The sequence below is a fragment of the Misgurnus anguillicaudatus genome, chromosome 10 (genome assembly GCF_027580225.2).
Source record: "Misgurnus anguillicaudatus chromosome 10, ASM2758022v2, whole genome shotgun sequence".
Lineage (NCBI taxonomy): Eukaryota > Metazoa > Chordata > Actinopteri > Cypriniformes > Cobitidae > Misgurnus > Misgurnus anguillicaudatus.
The window spans coordinates 23,485,079-23,509,585 of NC_073346.2; the positions used below are offsets into that span (position 1 = coordinate 23,485,079).

At 37.4% G+C, this 24,507-nt stretch overlaps 2 protein-coding genes across 5 annotated transcripts in view; one reads left to right on the plus strand and one right to left on the minus strand.

Moving 5' to 3' along the window:
• invs (inversin) overlaps positions 1-3,995 on the plus strand; it is a 29,911-nt gene extending 25,916 nt beyond the window's left edge. For all 3 annotated transcript variants that reach the window (XM_055210131.2, XM_055210133.2, XM_055210134.2), the window contains 3 exons: positions 156-361; positions 1,159-1,263; positions 3,038-3,995. In XM_055210131.2, coding sequence (XP_055066106.2) covers positions 156-361; positions 1,159-1,263; positions 3,038-3,156 — 430 coding nt within the window. In that variant the 3' untranslated portion in view covers positions 3,157-3,995. The remainder of the gene's footprint in view (positions 1-155; positions 362-1,158; positions 1,264-3,037) is intronic.
• Positions 3,908-24,242, minus strand: tex10 (testis expressed 10). Of its 2 annotated transcripts, none has more exons than XM_055210135.2 (16): positions 24,104-24,242; positions 23,461-23,664; positions 22,734-23,251; positions 22,297-22,506; positions 21,128-21,374; positions 20,573-20,685; positions 20,043-20,302; positions 18,345-18,483; positions 17,933-18,102; positions 16,906-17,083; positions 11,263-11,351; positions 11,040-11,173; positions 6,752-6,832; positions 4,643-4,812; positions 4,287-4,497; positions 3,908-4,123 (listed from the first exon to the last, which is right to left on the minus strand). In XM_055210135.2, exons 2-16 carry the CDS (start codon positions 23,638-23,640, stop codon positions 4,013-4,015), a joined length of 2,811 nt encoding a protein of 936 aa, XP_055066110.2. In that variant the 5' UTR covers positions 23,641-23,664; positions 24,104-24,242; the 3' UTR covers positions 3,908-4,012. The 2 variants fall into 2 exon arrangements, with proteins under 2 accessions (XP_055066110.2, XP_055066111.2); XM_055210136.2 differs by having other exon boundaries at positions 24,047-24,139.
• Between the last annotated feature and the right edge of the window lie 265 nt (positions 24,243-24,507).

Sequence of the window (24,507 nt, forward strand, 5' to 3'; positions counted from 1 at the left end):
AAGTCGCCAAACTTCCATTGAAATGAATGAGATTGTGTCGCTCCCCCATTTCTAATCGCTGGAGAATGTGGATTGCTCTTATCTGTTATATACAATTGATGCTTTCACTGGTGTGTAGGCACCTGTAAAAGCATAAAATGTTGTTGTTTATTTAGGTCTTGTATTCGGGGTCGTCTTCATAAGATACTATGCAGGACCGCAAAAGGGGTAGAGACAACTGAAGTCACCGCCCTACTGATTCAGCTATTGTGGGGGTGGCCTATCTATCTAGACCACACCCACCACTCAGCTGCTTTTGAAGTTCAGGCTCCTCCCACCAGAAGCACGGGAAAAAAGAGCTCAGTGCTGCAAAATATTTATGGTAAGTGATGGTCTCTGAATGTGTATGAATGTGAATCTGTTACTTGTTGGTATTGATCAAGTACAAGATCCAAAAATGTTGCTGCTTATACTGCATCTTTAGTCCAATATATGATGCCTAAAGCCTTAAATTGAAATGTAACTTGGTCTTCATTTAAATTTGCAGAAAATACTGACTGGAAATTTTTGTTGACTTTTCTTATTGTTCACATTGAGACTATGAGCAAAAATCCTAATTGCTTCGAAAAATAACACCTCACCTGCCTGCCAAGTGTTCATTCAGCTGTAATGCAAGGATCACTAATAAGATTTTTAAAGGGGGTGTGGCTTTTTAATACAGACACACACACTCCCCTTTTCATATCTGTTGATAAGGTGGAGTTTCGACCCAGTTAACGCTACTGACCTTCAGCAGACATGAACAGGTGATGATGGGTGCGCAGGGCAGATCCACTCTCGTTCTCAAACACGCGCATACACGCACACACAGACACTTGTTCCCCTCCCCGCTCCACCCTGACAGTCACGGCGCTTTGAAAAGTTCATTGCTGTCAGGTGGAATGTCGAGCTGTCTCGCACACTCCGTCCAAACCCCCCTCCCCATCTCCGTCTACAATGCCGTCAGACGGACACAAGCTCACACACCTGCACGTTTGATACCAAACTGCCGGGCCTTGTTATTTTAAGAGCGTCAGTGCATCAGTTGTGACGTTAATTCAGAGATATCCATTTAACTTTGACGAAAATGCACGTTATTACATTCAATGAAGATCACGATTTGCGTTTCATTTGGTGTAGGTGGAGCCTCGGCCAAAAGAGGGCAGTCTTTACGGGCTGCAGCATTTAAACCACAGAGCCGAAGCCAGTTGTTGCTGGACCTGTCACTCAAAACAAACAAACAGTGTGAGTATTTACAAACACTAGGGCAGTGGTTTTCAAACTTTTTCGGCATGTGGCCCCCTTGTGTATGGTATGGTCCCTTCGTGGACTCCCCGAAGAAAATGTATGACATAAAACATTCTAAACATTTTAACCAAAACATTAAGTTATACAATGTGTAGCCTGGTTAGTAGCCTTATTTTAGTTATTTTAAAAGGTTTAATTACACAGACAGAATTTAATATAAATTATGTATTTTATAAAACTGGGGACCCCCGGCACCATCTCGCAGCCTCCAGTTTGAGAACCACTGAACTAGGGTTTATAATGTGTTGTTTTATTTTGAAAATATAACCTTGATATCTTCACTGCAATGATATTACGCAGCAGCCGAAAAAAAGTCCCCTTAGTAACTTTCAATAGCAGAGGACTATTTTCGGGCACTGCGTAATATTATTGTGCCTCCTGCAGCCATGTTACGTCAGCAAAGTTCTTGATTATTAAGCCAGAATGAGAGTATAGTTCCTAGCATATCTGCCTAGAAAATCACAATTTTTAATTTTCCGTCAGTCTTCGTACACAATGTACCTACAGAAGAGTCAAGTTTTAACCCTTATGTGTTGTTGGGGCCATTTTTGTTATTTTTTTGTCTTAATTTGGCCACAACTTTCTCTGTGTTTCAGCGAATGGAATGATTTTTGGTGACAAATCTTATATTTAGACATATTTTAAGAGAATGCTTTGAAATTTTTAAAAAACCTAACAATATACCGTGGGCAAATTTACTACCCTTACGTGTTGTTAGTGGCCTAAAATGGCCACTAAATGAAGCTGCTGGAAAAATTTATCAGATGAATTTTTTTGCATTAATCTGTTAATCAACCTCAGTACTGATCAAAACTACCAAATGTTTACAAAACTTCCATGATTTTAACTCTTTATTTGCCAAGTTTAAGTGGTGTCACTGATTTGGGGAAAAAACACATAAAATGACTGATTTTCAATATAAAAAGTGAATTTTCTTTTACCCTTTTCACAGTCTTGGGCATGTAAAAGATTAGCAAAAACATTGGCTTTGATGCATTTTTAGTTTTTGTGCAGCATCAGATTTTATTTTTTTCTCCCTCATTTATTATTTGTGGTCATTTTTGCCCCATTGACTTCCATTATAACAAAATTTTTTGATTGCAAAGCCATGACACCTTATTATCATGCATTTTTGATTCTTTGTGGTTTTTCCTTTTGCAAAAAGGTAAATTTGTCATTTTTACTGTTGAACACCATGTGGCACCATTAACCCTTTAGTAGGACTGTGCAAAAAACGGAGCTTAAATTCTGGCCATTTTTGGCCACTAACAACACGAAAGGGTAGTGAATTGAAACAATGCACAAGGGTTAAATAGAAAAAATATCGAAACTCTTTGGTTAATTTTTAGCGTGATGCTAATGGTCTAATCAGATTCAATGGATTATGCTAAGCTATGCTAAAAGTGGTAGAGCCAGGCCCAGAGATCGGCTGAATAGATTCCAAAACGGTAAAAATCAAATGTATAACTCTAGGGGAGCTGAAAAATGAGCATATTTTCAAAAAAAGTGGAGTGTCCCTTTAATACTGACTAAGGTCATGTAAAGATTGAAATTAAAGTGAAATCAATTTGTAAAATCCAATTTTGATGCTCCTAATTTCATCATTAGATTGCATAACACAGATGCACCTAGTCGCCTTGTATAGAAACTTCTTCCAAATGCATAATAGCAAAGGTCATGTGTAAATTTAAAATGTGTTTTTTATCCACAGTGAACGCTGTCGAGTGTGTAAGCCTGGTGGACTCTTTGACCCAGGCGAAGCAATATTCCTACCATTTGCGTCCATCCAGTGGTGGAAGTCAGAGCGGCCAAAGCAGAACCAAAAACTGAACCAACAGCCAAGGATGTGCCTAAATTTTAATGCAAAAATATTTTCTGCTGGAAATACAGTTTTTTGACTGATCTAACAAAGATATGAGTGATATGCCAATGCACTTATAACTTATTTGTAAGAACATGAAAAGGGGGATTGCTGTGACGTGGGGGGTATGGTTTGTAAATGAGTGGGAAGACATCATGAGACACGAAAAGAGAAAGTAAGTTTCAACTTGATAACTGCACAGGTTAGAGGTTAAGACCACAAACACAACAAATTTCTTAGATAACCTTTAACTCTGTCATCAGCAGGTGATATGCCTGTCATAAAGGTGACATACACCTTGCATAACAAGACCACCTGCATGTGTTAAATACACTAAAGACTGCCACACATTTTTCAGTCGGCTTCTGCTATATAGACCTCACAGATCTATGCATTATGTCCTTATATTCTACTACCACCTGTATTTACTGAATGGGTTGGATTATTTATATGGTAGTTGCATTATCCCATTATTATAAATCTTTGTAAATATACCAGTTTATATTTCTGGAGACTTTTTTTGCCAAAGTTGGATATGTAACTACATAGACTTGTAGGGAAAATGCAACATAATTTCATACCATTTATATTTCTCTATTGCACATAGCAGAAATTCTTGGGAAACTCTGTAAATAACACAAGCATTTGTATAAGTATTCTCTTTCTAAGTCTGTGCTGATGTTTTTGTAACAGTCAGAGAACAAAGAAAGTTCACATCAATCAGTTACCACAAGGTTTATTTTTACCGTTTTGTAAAAAACTGTATTTATTCAGGAAGAAAGAATAAACAAAAGGCTGTAGCAATGAACATTGTAGCGTTAGCGGTTAAAAGATTTCTCTTATGCCCATGTTGGCACGGTGACCAGAGACCGTCACATTGTAGCAATACAGCAAATCAGTCAGCCACTGCTCTCGCGTCTCTCTGCTATAGCAATGCTGGAAAAACAGAAACACAATAGTGAGAGTCTGTACTAAATTTAAACAGATCATATAAATTAATTGCAGAACTGATTAGTAACCAAGCTGCTTTTACTTCATAGTATGCAAAAGGAGTGCATGTGAACAGCAACCTGAATTTGTGAAGTAAGGAGCTACATACCGTCAAGTCCCGTATGATGGGTTGGAGCACACTCGTGTTAGCAATCATGTGATTGCGTAACTGAGTGTGCTGAAGAAGTAACGACAGAATCTGTGCCAAAAGGGGGAGCTCTTCCTCACACAGGTCGCACACTTGAAAAGACTGCAGTACCAATCGCAACAGCCTCGGTACAGCGCTCAACGCCGCAAAACACGCCTCCCACACGGCATCCCTACAGGAAAGACGAACACCAAAATTTACACATGAATTTGCTAACCTGAATTTAATTAAAAACTATGACGGCACAATTAGTTTACTTGAAAAGTAATATTTATTAATATACAGCATATGTGGGTGAGGCATGTTTGTTCACAAACCTCTTGCGGGCGCTCTGCTCGAGTTGGAGCAGGAGACTGAGCATGCTTAGACAACAGTCGGACAGGAACTGGAGAAGCGTGTCGCTGGGCAGGAAGTTGACATCCATTAACCGAGGAACACACCTCAGAACAGCAGCACACAGACAGTCTGGAACCACTGTCAGTTCACACTACAAAGAGATGCAGACAGAGTGTTACCACCACATACACAATCCCTTGCTTTACTGCACACTCACTTGAAAATTAGGAGGTCCAGGGGTCCCTTTTAAATTATGAATCTGAATTGTGATCCTGGACGACATCATCATTCAAGGGTCAATTAATTTCTAAAAATTTTTTAGATTTACAACATCTGAAAACTGTATAAATAAGGTTTCTATTGATGTGTTGTTTGTTAGGGTGAGACCATATTTGACCGAGATGGAACTACTTGAAAATCTAGAAAATACTTAGCAACACATATGATAAACACATTTCAACTAATAATATTCATTTTTGATATATTTTTGGTAGGAAATGTACAAAATGTGATCATTACTTAAAGGCGGAGTCCACGATGTTTGAAAAACGCTTTGGAAAAGGAGACGGGCCAACTACCAAAACACACTTATAGCCAATCAAATCAAATGCCGGGTTGCGTATGTGTGGGGCGGGTCTATCAACAGAAGGTCCAGATTCTATTGGGGTAGGGATGTGTTTGTTTAGGTGATTTCAAATATCAACATTGGCTTTCAAACATCATGGACTCCGTCTTTAATCCTAATGATTTTTGGCATAAAAAATAAATAATTTTGACCAACACAATTTAATTAAAGGCTATTGCTATAAATTAAGATTTTTGTTCCAAAATGCAATAAACGGCATTCATTTTATGCAAAATTTAATATCCGCTGTGTTATTCTGTCTTCTTTTTTCCCAATCCGCGACAACCGCCAATCATCCTTCTCTGCAGAATGCAATATATCTCCTTAACCAATCACAGCACACCATTCCACACATTGCAAACAATAATGGCAGCGCTTTCAATACACACGGAATCCTAGTTTTCTTCATCTACTTTGTACTTTGTGATCAACAATCAAACAAAAACAAAATAATACTTTTGATGGCATTGATAAACCTGTGGTGGTTTTCTGTGGTGGGAAAGATAATTTACAACTAATAATTTACGCGAGAGGCACTTGGGTGAAGGAAAAATGCCGGCTGTTGCTTGTTCTCCCGACAACATCAAGCTTCTGTCACACATTGACCTCAGGGGATCTTATGAAAAACTTTCCATTATTTTACTCAAAGTTAACGAAAAGCAAGCAGGACCAAAACATTTTACAGCTGATCACTGTCAAAAAAGTTCAGCGATGACGTCCCAAGAATGACAGCAGCAATGACAGTGTTCTTAATATGACAAAGTAAGTGTTTTGATTAATGCCATTAATGTTTATTTTTTAATCAATGTATACCACTAGTCAACTAAATGAATATAACATGGCAAAGATGAATGCACATTTATATATTGATTCAATAGATTTATAGCACTTTCAAAAAAAATATATTGTATTAGATTTATTGCATTTTGCGGAAAAAAAATAATCATAGTAAATCTTTGAAAATCAAATTATGGATTTGAATTTTTAATGTTATTATAACCTAAAGACGTTATGTGAAAGTTTGTAACAGAAAATAGTGGTTTTCGAAATTAGTCAAAATGGATTTATTGTGTTTTGAAACGAAACCCTTTAAAAATACTCATGCGACTTATGACTGTTTGTGTGGTACAGGGTCACAATTGTAATTGGCCTTTTAAAAATTCATGTAAATAAAGAATGCTTCAGGATGCCCACGTCCTTGGGTTAACGGGTTTTTAAACTGCAACTAGAGGAAGTACTAAGTAAAATTGACTAAATTAACAGATAACATTCTGGATTTACTGACATTTCAAATTTGAGAATTGAACTGCAATACATATATAATTTTTTGTTAAATAATATAATTAAAATAACTTTCCATTAAGAATGAGAAATAAGATGTACAACAATGTATGTTTAACATTGCTTTATATATATATATATATATATATATATATATATATATAATAATAACAATGGTGCTTACCAGATTCTTAATGATGGCATTCTGTAATACATCAAAACACTGTGCACGAGAGCCAAGAGTCTCCAGGCAGTGACAAATCTCCTATAAAACAACACAGTCATGTTTATTAAATGAGTAAACTGAATGATATATTCATGAAAACACTAATCTGTGAATGTTCACTATGTGTAATGAAATAGTTCTCACATTCAGGTTGTTGTGAACCATAATTGGAGCAACATGAGAATGAGAAAAGGACAGTTTACTAAAAAATAAACATTAAAAGGGATAGTTCACCCCAAAATGTTGTTTTAAACCTGTATGAGTTTCTTTATTCTCTTGACTGTAAAAAAAGATGAGGGTGAGTAAATGTTGACAGAAATGTTAATTTTTGGGTGAACTATCCCTTTAAATATTTACTTTTGAGTAAACAACACGCTTGAGCTGTAAAAATTTTAACATTTTTCTAAAACAAAAAATGATTAAACAGGAACAAAAAAGATGAAATGGACTCAAATAATCAGAAAGAGTAATTTAAAAAAATAAAAGATGACATGTTTTCACTATCAATCAACAAAGACCTCTGAGGTAGTGTTGCTGTTGCTCAATTGGTAGAGTATTGCATTAGCAAAGTAAAGGGCATGGGTTCGATCATGCATACAGTACTGATAAAAACTGTATATGTTGAAAGCACTGCAAGTCACTTTGGACAAAAGTATTTGCTAAATGTTTAAATGTAAATAAAGCATACATCAAAAACACACATGGCTGAAGTCAGACAAAAAAGAATCCAAAGGAGAAATCTGCAGAGAACAAAGAATCCTATAGCACCACACACACACACACACACACACACACACACACACACACAGTGACAAGCTCAAAGCGTTCCCTCGCCACTGCGCCCGTTTAATCATAATGGAAGTTGACATTGGACAGATTAGCGACACCCTGCCACTCTGAACTGATATTTTATGAGCACAAACAATAAATAAGCGTGTGAGTATGTGAGAAATCTAATAGTGCTAATAGCATTAGGGCAGATTAGTTGAAATTGAAGGCATTCAGAGCAGGTTATTATCAGACATTAATCAGACTAACAGTGTTAAGACCACATTACACATGCTTTAGATTACAGACCTCTGATTGGCAATAAAGGACCGGACCCCCAGCAGCCACACACACAATCTTCAAAGATAATTTGACAATAATTGGCCAGCTATATATGTGCTAGTGAGAATATCTGACAAAGTGTGAATTTCATTTAAAAGTGTGATTGTTAGAGATAGCAGTGGGATTACCGGCACACTTTTGTTTCTTTTTACATTTTTTAACACACTGAGATGTATTAGCAGAGCTGTAAACAAGGTGCTAAAATGTATTATTATTATGAATAATTCACATGGATTTCGCTTTTTTTCTACTCGGAGTAGTATATTCCAGCAAATGCAAACATGCAAACATTAAGGTGAGATGGTAATAAAAACTTGTGCTAACTAAAGTTTTTATTTTCTGAAGTACTTAAGGGAACAGTACACCCAAATATGAAAATGTTCTAATAATTTACTCAACTCATAGGTTCTTGTGTCACGTGACAAAACATACAAAAAAAACCCAATAAGATTTAACATTATCAGCATGCCACAATATGTGACACTAGAGTAGACACTTTGAAATTAAAATGTATACATCATCTAAAGGTTATATAAATAACCCTTCCACTGTATGTTTTGTTAGGATGGGACAATTGTTAGATGCAACAATTTGAAAATGTGAAATTTGAGGGTGCAAAAAATAAAAGAAATTGCCTTTAAAGTTGTCCATATGAAGTTCTTAGCAACTGCATCCACTCCCAAAAATAAAGGTTTATTACATTTACAATAGGACGTTTACTAAATATCTTCATGGAACATGATCTTTACGTAACATCCTAATAATTTGTGGCAAAAATAAAAAGCGATAATTTTGACCCATACAATGTATTGTTGGCATAGCCTGTAAAAAAGATGAATGCCCCGATGCCGCTTCCTTCCATTGTATTGAACTGAACGTAAAATGTCCGATGATGGGCACTGACATGTTACGCAAAAACGTCAGTTCAGAGCCAGGGGATACGCAAAAGGAATTGTTCGTGGAGCCACCGTACCAAACTTCCACCCAAACGCTCGTGTGCCCAATTCAACCACGCCCCTTGAATGTCTCATTTGACTGGTTTGCTAAAATAAGGTAAGTTAAATACAACTCATTTTGTCTGTGTTTAATAACACAGAAATCGAAAATTAATAGTTAGTTATATCTTCAATCTTCAATAAGTGTCCGCTCAAAAAAGCTGTCAATCACAAATGTCAATCATAATAACACGCCCCCTTTCTATAGCATCAAATTACTAGCTAAAATTAAACTTATTACAAAAATTTATATTTGAACGTATATCAGTGTAATAGGGGACCAAAAACCATCTTTCAAACATTTTTATTGGAAGTTTAATTTATTTTTTATGTTGATCTGAGTCCTGTTTGTTTGCATAGAGAGGGCGGGGTTTATGACTTGTACTTCTGCCAGCCCCCAGGAGCAATAAAGAGCCGGCAGCTTCACTTTTCCAGTTGTATGAGGCACACCCGATTGTTGGCTATTGCATACCCGTGTGACTTAAAGGGACACTCCACTTTTTTATTTTTCAGCTCCCCTAGAGTTAAACAATTGATTTTTTACCGATTTGGAATCCATTCAGCTGATCTCCGGGTCTGGCGCTAGCACTTTTAGCATAGCTTAGCATAATCCATTGAATCTGATTAGACCATTAGCATTGTTTAAAAAAATAACCAAAGAGTTTGGATATTTTTCCAATTTAAAACTTGACACTTCTGTAGTTACATTGTGTACTAAGACAGACGGAAAATTAAAAGTTTTGATTTTCTAGGTAGTTATGGCTAAGAACTATACTCTCATTCTGGAGTAATAATCAAGGATAGCTTAGCTTAGCAATTGTGCTAAGCTATGCTAAAAGTGCTAGCGCCAGACCTGGAGATCAACTGAATGGATCCCAACATGTTAAAAATCAAATGTTTAAATCTAGGGGAGCTGGAAAATTAGCATATTTTCAAAAAAGTGGAATGTCCCTTTAAGACTGGTTTTGTGGTCCAGACCGTCCAGGGTCACATATCATTCGCTAAATAAGCATAAAATATAATTTTTATTATTATTAATGTGTCAAAATATTAATTTAACATTATCATTTTTTTGTATTACATCAATTGTATAATTAATTTATTTTGCTTCAGAACACAAACACGAGTCATTTGAATTACATTAATGATGAATGTGTGTGCTTTGTAGAGCCAAGGTAACATGCATTTTAATATAAAATTATTTGTGTTTAACTGATTAAAGGTTAATCATAAACATTTGGTATGGCATGAGGGTGAATAAATTATCAGATTTCATATTTATGTAAACTATCCTATCGATATAAAGGGTTTTAAAGAAAAATCTCAAAGTAAGGTCAAGTCAAGATATTGCATTGAGAGGGAAGTGTCTGCGTGCCTGTGTACATAAACTTGATTTCCTTCTCTTCTCATTAAGAGCCTGCATAACCCTAACCTGCTGGCATCATCTCCCACGTCATCCCTCATTACCGTGATGCCAGCCATCCCTCTACGCCTATACTGTCTGATTGACTTGGACACAAAAATGAAAGTCCAGAAAAAATTGCGTGGAGGAATTAGCTTGTATTAGCTTAAGAGTGCAGCAGAGGGAGGGGGTTGCATACAGCCAGACCCTCACCCCAGGGTGTGGTTTTGTTGGGTTTTAATTTCCGTGTAAAATGTCAGCTGGTGATGGTGTCCGCTGGCTGGCATTAGCATTTACTTTTGCCAGGAGCGTTCTGATAACCAGCCCTTATTGAAATATGGAGACACCTACACCGGTGCGACGTGATAAACCTTCCACCTGCTCGACAGACTGGCTCTCTCCGGGGGAAACTTAGACATACTTGTGCTTGGAATATCAACCCGAGTGGACTGAACATCCTGCTACTTCAAGGGACAGGGAAATGAAAACAATTGCACGGTACGAATCGAATGAAGTAATAAAGTGGCAAAAAGTGTATGAAAAGGTTTTAGTCATAGATTGGCACATGTCAATTCTGCGCTGATCTCAGTTAAGCCGACCTCAGGTAGGTAGAGTAACACAAAGAGCAGCCAACAGTAAATGATGAATGACTGACAGAAACAAGAGTAACTGACAGATCAGATGAGAAATAAGAGGAACACAGCGGATGAGAGAGAGAAAGAGAGAGAGAGAGATTCACCTCCACCACATCCCAATGGTGCAGGAACTGCTCCAGGGTGGTGGCAAACACGCTGAGCGGAGAGAGACTGGACGAAGGGAATAGACAGTCTTCATCTGTGTGCTGCAGGGCCTGCAACGTCTCAAAGGAGAACCCTGAAGCAAAGCAAGAAACAGTGCTTTATTATAATCATCAAGCTTGTTCATATCATTAAATACTGCGTCTGATGCAAGTGTCTGCACACCTGTTAGCGTGGTAAAGAAGAAACTGAGGTAATCCACATCCTTCACCGGCACATCCTGTGAACCGCCCGACCAGCCACTCAGAGGAGACCTGCGGGGAAGCACACATGCATTACTGTGCAGCGGGCCGGCACTGATCCGCTCTCCTGTTACGATCTCACACTGTACCTGTGTGTGTTTGCATGTGTGTGCGTGCGTTTAGTGAGAATGTCAATCTAAAAATACAGGCCATCTGAGATCCTTCATTTCCTTTGAAATCAACCTCCCGCCACACAAGCCTGAGCAATAAAACACCCGTAGCGCTATAAAGTAAATGCTGGGCTCATCCTCAAAATGTGACAGAGACACAGTGTTCACAGCGAGAGGCTTTTATGACATACATGTGATTTTTTTCCACTGGTTCGATTAAAACCAGTTGTAATTTAGACTTCAACCCAGAGGTACAAAAATGGTGTTAATCCTTAACCAAATCCAGTCAAAAGCTAATCAGGTGTGGTACGTCTAAAACAAGCGTTTCACATTTGTTAGCACATAAATTTGTCTGTTTTGTCCAAAAAATTTAATTAAAAAGTATTTTTAACAAGCTTTTGAACTATTTTTGTATGCAAAGGTTGCATTATTAGTGCAAAGGTCATGAGTTCAATCCCAGGTGAAAAAGTAGTACACTTCCATAGTGTACCTAAAGTGCTTTATTTTCAATAATTTTGTACTTAATATACACAAAATTTTATCTTTAGTACTTCTTAAGATGTTCTTAAGATCATCTTAGTGTACTTCACTGTGCTATTTTGAGACACCATAAACATGAACAAAAAATGCACTTTTAACATACTCTCTCTGTATTAAAAATGTATTTGTACTTGTATTAAACTTGAACTCAACTTTCATACAAAAATGGGTTCAAGTTTACTACAAGTGGTACCTAAATACATTTTTAAATACATTTTAGCACATTTTAGTTCATATTTATGTAGGGTGGCCATTCGTGCCAGTTCCGCCGGACACGTCCCGAAGTCGCGTTGCTCGACCGCATATACGTCATCGAGGTTCTCACATTTCAGTTAAAATACATTAGAAAATTAAGATTTATTTATTTTAAGACATACAATCATTGTAGTTTCATTCTTACCTTGAAATGTAACGGTTGCTTTTTTTAAAATTAAACCAGAAATATTAAACCTTGATGACGTATGCGGTCGACCAACGCGACTTCCGGCGAACGAACCCGAAAACATGTTCGGGACGTGTCCGGCGGAACTGGCACGAATGGCCACCCTATATTTATGGTGTCTCAAAATAGCACAGTGAAGTACGCTAAGATGATCTTAAGAACATCTTAAAAAGTACTAGAGATTAATTTTTTGTATATTAAGTACAAAATTAGTGTGCAGAAATATAGCACTTTAAGTACACTATGGAAGGGTACTACTTTTTCACCTGGGATGCCCAGGGAACACACATACAAATAAAATGTATACTTGAAAGCACTGTAAGTCACTTTGGGATCTGTATAAATGTTGTGCATTTTCTGTTTTATTGTTCTTATTTGGTTTATAACACTACTGAATCACACCGGTATACCCGTTTATAAAATGCACAGAGCAGGGGGACCGAGAGGTCACCACCAAGACCTCCAGGTCACACCAGTGTGGGCTGCATTTGTGATGCTGTGCTTCTTTGTGTCTGTGTGAATTCAAGGCTTCAGTGAACATTGATGGCAAGATATTGTTAGTACTGAGCGTTTCAGTCATGCTTTTCTGAGAAGGAAATCTGAGAGAGCCTGTGTGTGTGTGTGTGTGTGTGTGTGTGTGTGTGTGTGAGGGAGTGACTGCGTGAAAGCTACTCGAGGACAATCTATGCAGTCCCATGATTCTCTCTTATAGATGTGGATCAGTCTGAGACCAATAAATGAATGAGTATCTGATATTTCAGTTGGTTTAATTTTATTTCTCTTGCTGTGATCATAAAATAGCATGTGCTGCATTTCTTTAATACATACCAACTGTGCTAAAAGTGGTAAATACACATACGTATCCACCAACCATTCAATCAGGGTTCCCACACCTTAGTTAACTTCAAATTCGAGGACCTTTAAAGGACTTTCCAGGTCCTATACCCTCAAATTCAAGGACTAAATGTGGGGACACATTTCAAGTAAGAGCAAGGTTACATCAAGTTACCTTTTAAGATACTTTGTTACAGTTCCCTTTCGAGGGAACTCACGCTGCGTCACTGCGGTGACACTTTGGGTACGCCTCCAGGGGTAAGTGCGTCTGAATGTGTATATCAAATTCAACCAATAGTGAGGCTTAACGACAAAGACGGGGTGACGCAGGAAGCAGGAAGTATATCGCTATCTGAAATATTGCCAAAGTCGGCGTTACAGGGATGCAGGAAGTATGGCAAGTGAGACGCAGCATCTCGTTCCCTTCTCAGGGAACAACAGTTACATTTGTAACCCAAGATGTTTTTATGTGTCAAACACAACTATGCAAAGAAGCATTTTGGTATGAATCAACATTCGCATACAGAAGATATAAGCATTTAAAGCGAACAGTTTAGCATGTGTGCTTAAAAGGCTAGAAATGTTATATTATCCTACACTACACAGGGAATAATATGTTTTTTTTCCAGAAAACTTCTTGCAAAAAATAGATTCAAGCACTTTCAATGACCTGTATCTTTATATGTATATTTTCAAAAACTTCCCAAGGCCATGCATTTTTTCCCCAGATTCACAAACTTTCAAGGATTTCAAGGACCCGTGGGAACCCTGTCAACTACAGAGATGCATTAAAAAATAGGTTGTGTGTATCTGTGTGCCAGTCAAACACACACAAAACTAACCTAACAACACGCATATACACACTAATACTAAACTAATGACAATTCTAGTCTAAGTTTAGCAACACTTGATAGCCACTATTCAAAGCTCTTTTATGAGCATTGTAACATTGATGTGATCAAAAGTAAATTCCCTTGCAGGACAGAGCGTTCAGTTCATGTTGCTCCTAAAGGCATGTCACACAGTCCCGTTATGAACAGAAGTAGTGTTAGGTGATGCTCCATTAACACGGTGGATGTCTGTAATTGATCCAGACTGTTAAAAAAGCGCGATCTGCATTAATTCGCTTGCCACAGCATTTTGTTCTGGAATTTTGATATGCCCAGATTCAAAATTCATATGCGGGACATGGTGCCGGGTCATTAGATGGTTGTTCCTGTTTAATCAGAAGAGTAATAGTGCCCCCTATAGGTATTAGAGAACTATAGCAGAAGCTTTAACCTCTACGGTCTCCTCAGTTCTTCTACTTACTATGAGAGCCCACAGGAAAGGCAGTGTATGTAAGACACGCTCGATGTAACAATGTCTCAGAGTGTTCTCAAACATCATTCCCATTAGGATTTGAGGGAAAACCTCAAATAAGAGTGGCTTAGGGCTAGTGACTAAAGAAACAGTGGGGACACAGCATGCCACAAAGATACACATACTGATGTACTCACACAAACCCTAAGGCCCTCAGCACGAAGGAATGCTCTGTCAATTATCCAACATCTCATCTGCTTACGTAAAGACACAGTTTCTGCAGCTCATTTTATTGCAAGATTAAAGATGTGTTTAGGATAACAAGTGATTGATCTGTATACTACAATCAACAATAAAAGTACATGGCTTCATTTTTTTTATACATGGATTTTTATCCAAATATAAAAATGATGTCATCATTGAGTCATACTCTTTTCTCCCAAACCACTAGATTCAGAACATATTTTCTTTAACAGGAAACTAAAAATAATGTTATACATTAACAATTTATAACACCTTATTAATATCTGCATTAATATTATCATTTATATACCATTATTAATACCATTGTCAATACTATCAGTATTAATATTATTAATACTCATCATCCCTATTACAACTACTATTATCATTAAAATTATTGATATTATATTAAGATTACCATTATCAATATTACTATTATTATTATTATTTTTTTTTTTATTAATATTATTATTGCTATTACTACTATTACTTATTATTTATATGATTTTTTTATCTTCTTCCTGATCCTTCACTCTCCCCCTAAGTCCGGATGAAATTAGTATTTTTGTTAATTTGTTTATCATTACTATTATTGCTATCTGTCGTTTCATATTAATATAATTTTTCATTATTATTATTGTTAATAATATTCCTATTATTATTATTATTATTGCTATTATCACCCTCCTTATCCATCTTACTGGTTGGAATGTATGCTTTGTGGATCTATGTATTTGTATTTTGCATTTCACTTCTACTCTGTAAATATTGTAATTGTCTGTTTGCAAAAAAAAAGAAAGAAAAAAAGTTAAACAAAATGTTAGTACCTGACACCCTGACAGTAAATAATGAGAAATTACACATATTTAAAATAAAATAAACATTAAAATATATTGAGATATACTTTATATTATAAATTTATTTTTAGCTAGTCTGTAGTAGGCATGTGGCAGTATTTTCTTGTTATGGTAATTGCTATGACTTTATAGCGATAAACGGTATTATTGCGGTCCTCAAATGTGTATAAAGATGAACTGTTTTTATTGTTGTTTTTAATTATGTTGTAGTTACTTTTTGAACTTTTATAAATAAATAGATATAAAATAAATATGATATATATATACATTTCAATAAAAAAGTAACTTTAGCATTTAAAGGTAAACACCACCGTTTTTCTATATTTTACTATGTTCTTTCTTACCTCAACTTAGATGAATAATACATACCCATCATTTTTCAATGCGTTCATTTTAATCTTTGTACAGAGCTTCGTGAATGTGTTAGCATTTAGCCTAGCCCCATTCATTCCTATGGCTCCAAACTAAAGTTTTATTTTGTGCCACCATACTTACTTGTGTAAGTACTCATGTAACAGCCTTAAATAGGGAAAACATGGAAGTGTTTGGTGGCTTCTAAATTCATCCCTGTTTGGAGCCATAGGAATGAATGGGGCTAGGCTAAATGCTAACACGTTCACGAGGCGCTGTAATTTAAATAATAGTTTAAATCTCTGTTTTTTGTCTAAGTATACAATCACAACCCTAATGCATTGCGACCTCTGCTTCACTTCACAGTGACCCATCACCGCTCAGTTTTTCCCCATTACAACCATTCGTGTTTAATAGACACGGCCAATCAGAGTTAATTGGAAAAATTGAGGATCCTCTGATTGTTCGGAACAGTGCTTAGCTGTCTCTGATTGGTTAAATTGTTTGATTCAATTAGCAGTGAAAACTATGAGGTCGCTGTCTCCTCTCAGCAGTCGCAGAAACAGAGACTTTCTAAACATATCAGACACTTAAACAGTCGCTTCCCTACAGCGTATAACTGGTAAAGGTTGAAATATATAGTATTTATACATGTACTTATTTTGTCTGAAATATATTTGGCATCACTTGACAAAAACTACTAAACTAAAACAGAGGTTTGTATGTTGCTTGTATCCATTGAATGCATGCAATGCGGTCAAACGTGTCTGTCTGCATTTATATACAGTAGCTGCTGACAATCAGTACCCATTGCTAGTGCTAAGCAGCACATTTGAACTAGACATCTGATTGCATTAGTGCATCTTGTCGTGTCATTCCCAACATACCTCAGATGGATGGTGCGGATAAGCGTGGTCGCCAAGCTAGCTGACACTCTCCCAGCATTGCAGACCTGGCTAAGGCATGACAGAACCTCAGCAGGAAACACTGGCAGGAAATAAAGAAGCTGAACAAGTCTTTTCTGAGACTCCACAGGCAACACCACCACACATCCATCATGAGGATCGTAAACATTGATGAACACAGATATTCAAAAGCAAAGACACAAAATTATTACATTTACAAAGACATTTTAAAGAAATAGTTCACCCAAAGATACAAATACTGTCATTATTTCATTCCAAACATGCTTTTTGTTTTTCTTGGAATGCAAAGGATGCTCATGTGAATCCACATGGTGTATATGAGTATTTTTGCATTGCATTAGCAGGGCACAGGTTGTGGGTTTGATTTCCAAGGAAACATACTGATAAAAAAATAAAAGCGCTTGCCAAATGCATTAGTCTAAATGTAAAATGTTGTCATTTCTAAAGAAATGCACCTCTTAATAATTAAAGTTCAAAATGTTCAAAAAACACAAAGTAGTCTATGTGACTTGTTCAATATATTCCACATTTTTAAACTACTCTGAAATGAAAAAGTTAAATTTTTTTGATGTCCTTTATTCCTTTATTAAACCAATTCTTCATTCTGATGTCAAGTCTTGAAAAGAATTGTAAGTGCTCCTCATAGTGACAGATGTATGTTACTGCTACAGCTCAATGTGGAAGACATAATGTATGTTTTTATGTGTGTGTGTGTGTGTGTGTGTGTGTGTGTGTGTGTGTGTGTGTGTGTGTGTGAGAGAGAGAGTTCTGTCCTGTCAGTGATCACAGATAGACAGACATTATTAGCCACTGACGCACGCTACTGATGTCACCACACACAAAGAGAGCGCTGTCCTGCTGAAACACAACCCTATAGAGACGCCACCGGTCTAATGCTCACCCTCCCTCCCTGCCAGCCGAACCCTTACACAACTTACCCAAGCGCACGCCTAGATACGGTAATTTTTGAATGAACGAGTTTGATTACCGTAAAGACTGCATGCACATTTCTGCAGACTGTTTAGAAGGTCTTTGTTGCCCCTGGCGGCTGCCGACTGAACCGTCTCTAGAAGATGAGCGGAGAGCTGAGGATTCCTACTGCCTAACTGAACCAACTGCACTGGCAGTGATGCCAACCAGCATGCTAGAATCTTGCTCCTGAGAGAGAGATCATGTCAAAGATTGAAGTTAAAGTGAAATCAAAGATTAAAATCAAGCAGATGCTCCTAATCTCATAATTTAAATTGAATTTTAAACACAAGGTCACACAATGACAAAAACATCAAGTGCGCGTAGATGCGTGCACATTATGACCAAATATGAAAAGGCAATTGAGAATTACACAGCATAACACATTCTGGATTTCAAGCTTGATTTTCTCATTATGTATGGGTGTATACCTGGCAATATGAGGGTGGTTTTGATGCTCTTGAATGTAAAGTTGACTGAAAAAGCTCAGAAGCAGAGTGCGGACACTCAAGCCCAGATTTCTCTGTTGATACTGCACATACACAGCCTGCAGGAGTTCCTCTGTCACCACTGCAAACAGACACACTTTAAAAACCAAAGTCCACAGCACAATAAACTACCTTTTCTGCTTAAAGGGATAGTTTACCCAAAAAAATCAAAAATAAAATAATTCAGCCATCATTTTCTCACTTTCATGTTGTTACAAATCTGTATAATTTTCTTTTTTTCTGACGAACGCGAAGGAAATATTTGTAACCAAATCAATTATGAGGAAAAAAGAATACTATGGAAGTGGATGAGGCTCATAAACGGTTTGGTTACAAACATTCCTTAAAAAATATGAAGAGTTTGGTTCCAAAATGCAATAGATCCATTTTGACTAATTTCGGTAAAAAATAGTTTTTTATACCAAGAACGTGACAAGATGAAAACCACTATTTTCTGTTACAAATGTTCACATAGCATCTTTAGGTTATAATAACATAAAAAATTTAAATCAAAGGATGCTGCTGTCATCCTTAGGACGTCGTCGCTGAACTTTTTTGACAGCGATTACCTGTATAATGTTTTGGTCCTGCTCGATTTTCGTTGACTTTGAATAAAATAATGGAAAGTTTTTCATAAGATCCGCTGGGGTCAATGTGTTAGAATGACAGAAGCTTGATGATGTCGTGTGAGAACAAGCAACAGCCGGCATTTTTCCTTCGCCCGAGTGCCTCTCGTGTAAACGATTAGATTTTGATGGCTTACATTTCTTCCCCGTCACAGAAAACCACCACAGGTTTATCAATGCCATCAAAAGTATTATTTTATTTGTTTGTTGATCATGAAGTACAAAGTAGATGAGGTAAACTGGGATTCTTGGTGTATTCAACGTGTGCGTAAAATGGTGTGCTGTGAATTGTTGAGCGGATTATTGCATTCTGCAGAAAAGGAAGAGTGGCGTTTGTTGCGGTTTGGAAAAAGGGAGAAAACATGACAGAATAACACGGCGGATAACGGATTTTGCGTAAAAGGAAGAATTGACTTTTTAATACTGAACAGATACAATACTGATTTTGGTGGTAACTAATTTTTTTTTTATCGCGTTTTTGAACCAAACTCTTCATCTTTGGGGCTCATCAAAACAAAGACATTTTTACAGGTTTTTAACAACATGGGGGGGTGAAACATTTATTTCTTGAACTATCCATTTAAAACTTCAATTTTATTAGTGCTGCCTCACGATTATTTGCGATTAATCATTTGCAGAATATAAGTTTTTGTTTACATAATATATGTGTGTGTACTGTGTATAATAATTATGTATACACAAATACACACACATTCATGTATAATTTTAAGAAAAATATATATTTATATAATAAATATGTATATTTATATATAACATAAATTACATATAAATATAAACATCTATATACACATGAAAATGTTTCTTAATTATATACATGCATGTGTTGTGTGTATTTATACATAATTATTTTACACAGTGCACACACACACACACACACATATATATTATGTAAACAAAAACTTTTATTCTGCAAATGATTAGTCGCGACTAATCATTAGGCAGCACTTAATTTTATATTTTTCTACCAGACCAGCTAGAAGAAAAAGGTTTTTACCACGACTGCGCTGGGTAACAATCATCCTCCACACTACTTCCAGCAAAGCTGCCAGATGCTTTGAACTCAGCTTGCTCCCGTTGGACAACGTCTCCCTAACGAAGGCTCTGATTGGTCCGAGCCAGTCTGCGTCTTCACGAGCGATGTGATCACGGCCCCTAAGACTGAGTGTCACCATAACCTGGCACAATGTGACGTTTAGGGCCAATGGGTCCACATTGCCCCCAGGAACAGTTGCACCTGCCGCCTGCTGATGAATCCTGAACACAAGAAAATGTAACAAACAAAGCAATGTTTTGAAAGTGCAACTGAATAGGAAAACGTATAATACCTGTGCTACGAGAATTGAAAAGTCTTTTAAATGACCAAAATATATTGACTATTATCAAATTATTATCTGTTTCCTGAACAGTTTCATTGTCCATCATTTTGATGGTGCTACCATTTTAAGCCTTTTTTATAGTATGGCACCCCTGACATCCACAACTGAATTTAAACAATCATCTTGACTGTTGGTCTTGTCAGATTACCTCTTTCCTTCAGCTTTCTTCTTATGTCTTGCAACTTCTAGCAGACCATAGGGGAAGTTCTTCATGAAATGCTGTTTGAAGTCTGTTAGATATGCGTTACGAAACCAGGCATCCTGCAAAATAATGCAAAAGTAATGGTCATGAGTTTTTGTGTGTTCCCACATATAAATAATATAATCTGCTAAAGCAGAGACTCCCAAACTTTTCATTTCGCAACCCATGAAATAGATATAATCTATCAATGGACCCACCATTACATGTTTAAATGGAAATATCAGAAAAAAAACTATTTATTAATTAAATGTAAGTTTAATAGCAATATCAAAATAAATGATGGTATATCATATCAAAATTATTGTCATTGCTTGTCATTAGTTGAACTAAATAGTTTTTGGTCTCATTGATCGCTACAGCCAAGTGACTTTAAGCGACTCCCCTTCGACCCAGTTTGAAAAACCCTGTGCTAAAGTATAATACAGATGTGTGTGTGTGTGTGTGTGTGTGTGTGTGTGTGTGTGTGTGTGTGTGTGTGTGTGTGTGTGTGTGTGTGTGTACCAGTATGTCCTGTTGGTCTGTTTGTGGGGTGAGTCTTCTCAGTAACTGAAGGATGGTCAGGATCTGAAACATGAGAGCCATGGACTCTGCTGAAAGCAGGTGGCCACTGTCTGTCTGCACACGCTGTCCACCTGCCGCCTCCACCCAGACCTCCAGCAAGAGAGGCACAAGGGTTTCTGCAAAGCCCTGAACGGTCTCAGCCGAGCACAGATCTTCATTCATCCCAGTCCCTAGTTCAGAGTCTGGCCTATACAAGACAGGAGGTGAACATGAGAAACACATGGATGTTCTCTCTTCTTATTTAACTAAGAACTAATATGAAACAAGAATGGTTTTAGAGTCTTACTGTGGGTTCACACCAGAAGTGAGTTCAATGATTTGCGCGAGCAGATTACATACAAAGTCAATGCAAAGACGCGATCAGACGCATCCTTGCGTGGGGCGATGCGAATGACACGATATGGGCGGTGCGTTTGCCGCAAAAACATGCGCTATTTGCCTTAAACTTATCTTCGCTTGAAAATATTCAATTCGAGCGAAAAATTCGCATGACATGAAGTTAAACCCCACGAGTAATCTAAAACGAGTAATGCTCTGCGTTTGGTGTGTATGTAGCATAATGCTGCGTTAACACCAGCCGCGGTAGAGGCGTCAAGTGCGAGTGATTTCAATGTCAAGTCAATGTAAAGGTCTCATAGCGCGAATGAGGCATTTAGTGCGGCGTTGTAGACGCAATTCTGCCTCATTCGCGCAAATGGCGCGAACTGAGGTTGCCGCGGGAAAAAACGCACGAGTTGAAAAATTAGAAGCGGAAAAAACGCGCTGCGTTAGCCAATCAAGAGCTTGCTCTAGTAGTGACGTGATTACAGAAAGCGAGCGGAGTTGATGATGCGAATTTCGGCTTACGTTTTGATGCTTAATTTGATCAAGTATAGATTTAAAAACGTAAGATTCATCTATGTTGGTCTACATTTATGCATTTGGCAAACACTTTAGTCAAAAGCAACTATCTTTATGTGTGTTCTCTGGGATCGAATCCATGAACTTTTGTCCTGCTTATGCAATGCTCTACCAACTGAACCACAGGAACAGTATATACAGTAGAGACACAGTGGTCATAGACAGAGAAATGAGTGGACGGTGATGTTACTATAAAAAATCAAACTTGCCTAAGCCGATAAGTGGAGTGTGGGGTGGGTGTAGCTCCAGAATTTTCAAACACTTGGATTTTGTCCTTCCCAAAGACATGCTCCTCCCATTTCACTTCTACAGGCATCATTGAGCTTTTCTCTCTAGCCCACATTCCAAGACCATTCCTGCTAGTCATGCTTTCCTCCAGCGGTCTTTCCTCAACCACCGCCTGCATAAAACGGCTCAATCTGTAGCCACGCACAAAAAATGTGTTACGGTAATAAAGCAAACTCACTCACAGCACAGATCTATATAAGGGGCTTGCACTAGTAAAATGCACTAGTAAAATTCTTCATTGTGTTTTCATTACATACCAAAAATAAATTCACCATCAACATTCCCCAAAACATTTTACATGTTCCACAGAAGAAAAATACATCACCGTCTTAGAAGAACAAAACATTTCCTTTAATACCTAAGCAGCACGGTGAGTCTCCATTGCTGTGCCGTCACAGAGCGATTTGTACTTATGGTCAAAGAAAAGCTTCCTTTTCCTGATTTATCCTGCCCTATTCCACCCTTCTTGCCCATTCGCCTCTGAGAGATGAGATCTAGGAAATTGGAAAGCAGAACTGTATGTCTCTGAGACAAAAGTCCAGGATAGTGTTCGAGCAGTACATCCAGGACGCGGAGAGCATCCTCCTGAATGCCTTCTGAAATGTGGGTCATGGCACAGGTGAGGTGGGCGCTAAGCAGGGGGAAAAAGGGTGCCACGCGCTCAACGGGGATGCACTGAGCTACGAAGCGCAATAGACGCACAGCGGCTGCTCGCACGGTGCCGTCTTTGTCGGTGAAGAGTGCAGCAACCTCGGAAAGGACCGTCGACGCATGCTGTTCAACCAAAGTAGGGTGGCCAGACAGCAACTCCCTTAAACCCACAAGAGCTCCCTGTTTAACATTACTGTTGTAATGGTGTAGCTGGGACAACAGATCCTGAGGAAAAGACACAGGGGAGATTAATATTTATGTGTCTTAATTTGAAAGACGCTTTAATACTAAAAAACACTCCAACATACAGCAGTTGCTATGGTAACACAGTGCTCTACCAATTAAGCTAAAGGAAAATCTTTATTAGGAATTAAATAATGAGGATTTAGAAGATATTACGGGTCAGTGGAAAGTGATGACTGCTGCTTATGTACCTTAATGCTGAGCTGTCTGTGAGTGGTTGGTCCTGCATCGCCATGCTTCAGCTGATCTGGTAGATGGATGGCTTTAGATTTGAAGTTGACGTTTGTTGCATTGTCAGCTTGTGGCTTCTTTTTGCCAACCTTCAGCTTAACTTTTTGGAAATCATCTTGCCTTTTTCGTTTTTTGGACATTGCTCAATTGAAAGAAAAAAATAACTATAAAAAAAAACAAAACAAAAACATTAAGCCTAGCAAAACAGACTTTCCGATTCTTTCAATATTCAGGTTATTTGAAAAAATAAAAGTAAAATATAAAATAAACCTTTAAGCAAGAAAGTGTGCAATGGTTTAATAAACGTGTTTTGTATAACAACAACAACTATAAAAAAAAATAAAAGAAGGAAATATCTCAGTTCAGGTCATTCAGAGCTTTACCGCAGTAGATGTGCACTATTTGTATGATACGATACCTCCACAAAAAATAATGCTTTAGTGATGTGTTGTTTACTCTTCATGAATAAGCATAAGCGCAGCTGTAACTTACAGAGTCATATGAATTTTCATTGATTATACCTATTGCACAAAGCAGTACACTTACAGTGTGATACAACTATTACAAAAGAAAGACCAATTTAGACAAATTTATTTTACTGACCACGGGCGCTCACTCGTGTTGCAGTCAAACCATAAGAGGTCCTTCAATCCTATGGCTGCGCTACCAGAGCGACTAAACAGATGCCTGGTTGAATTTTCAACAGAAATGCTTTTCCTTTGCTCTTAATTTTTTTGGATAAATAAGATCAGTCAAGAATTTTAAAATAAAAATTTAAAGTAACTTAAATAGCTTTACAAATACTGAAATATACATACACAAATCCACCTTAAAAATACAGTCTTTGTCGGCAGTTAATTCAATCCTCCTTTAAAATAAGAGTTATGAGTCCCGTTTTTTGGGAAATAAATAAATAAATAAATAGAAACAATTTAAACATCCAACTCTACTTGTTTGATGTTTGTATAATAATCAACGGACTCAGCTGCACTAAAGTGTGAACAGAA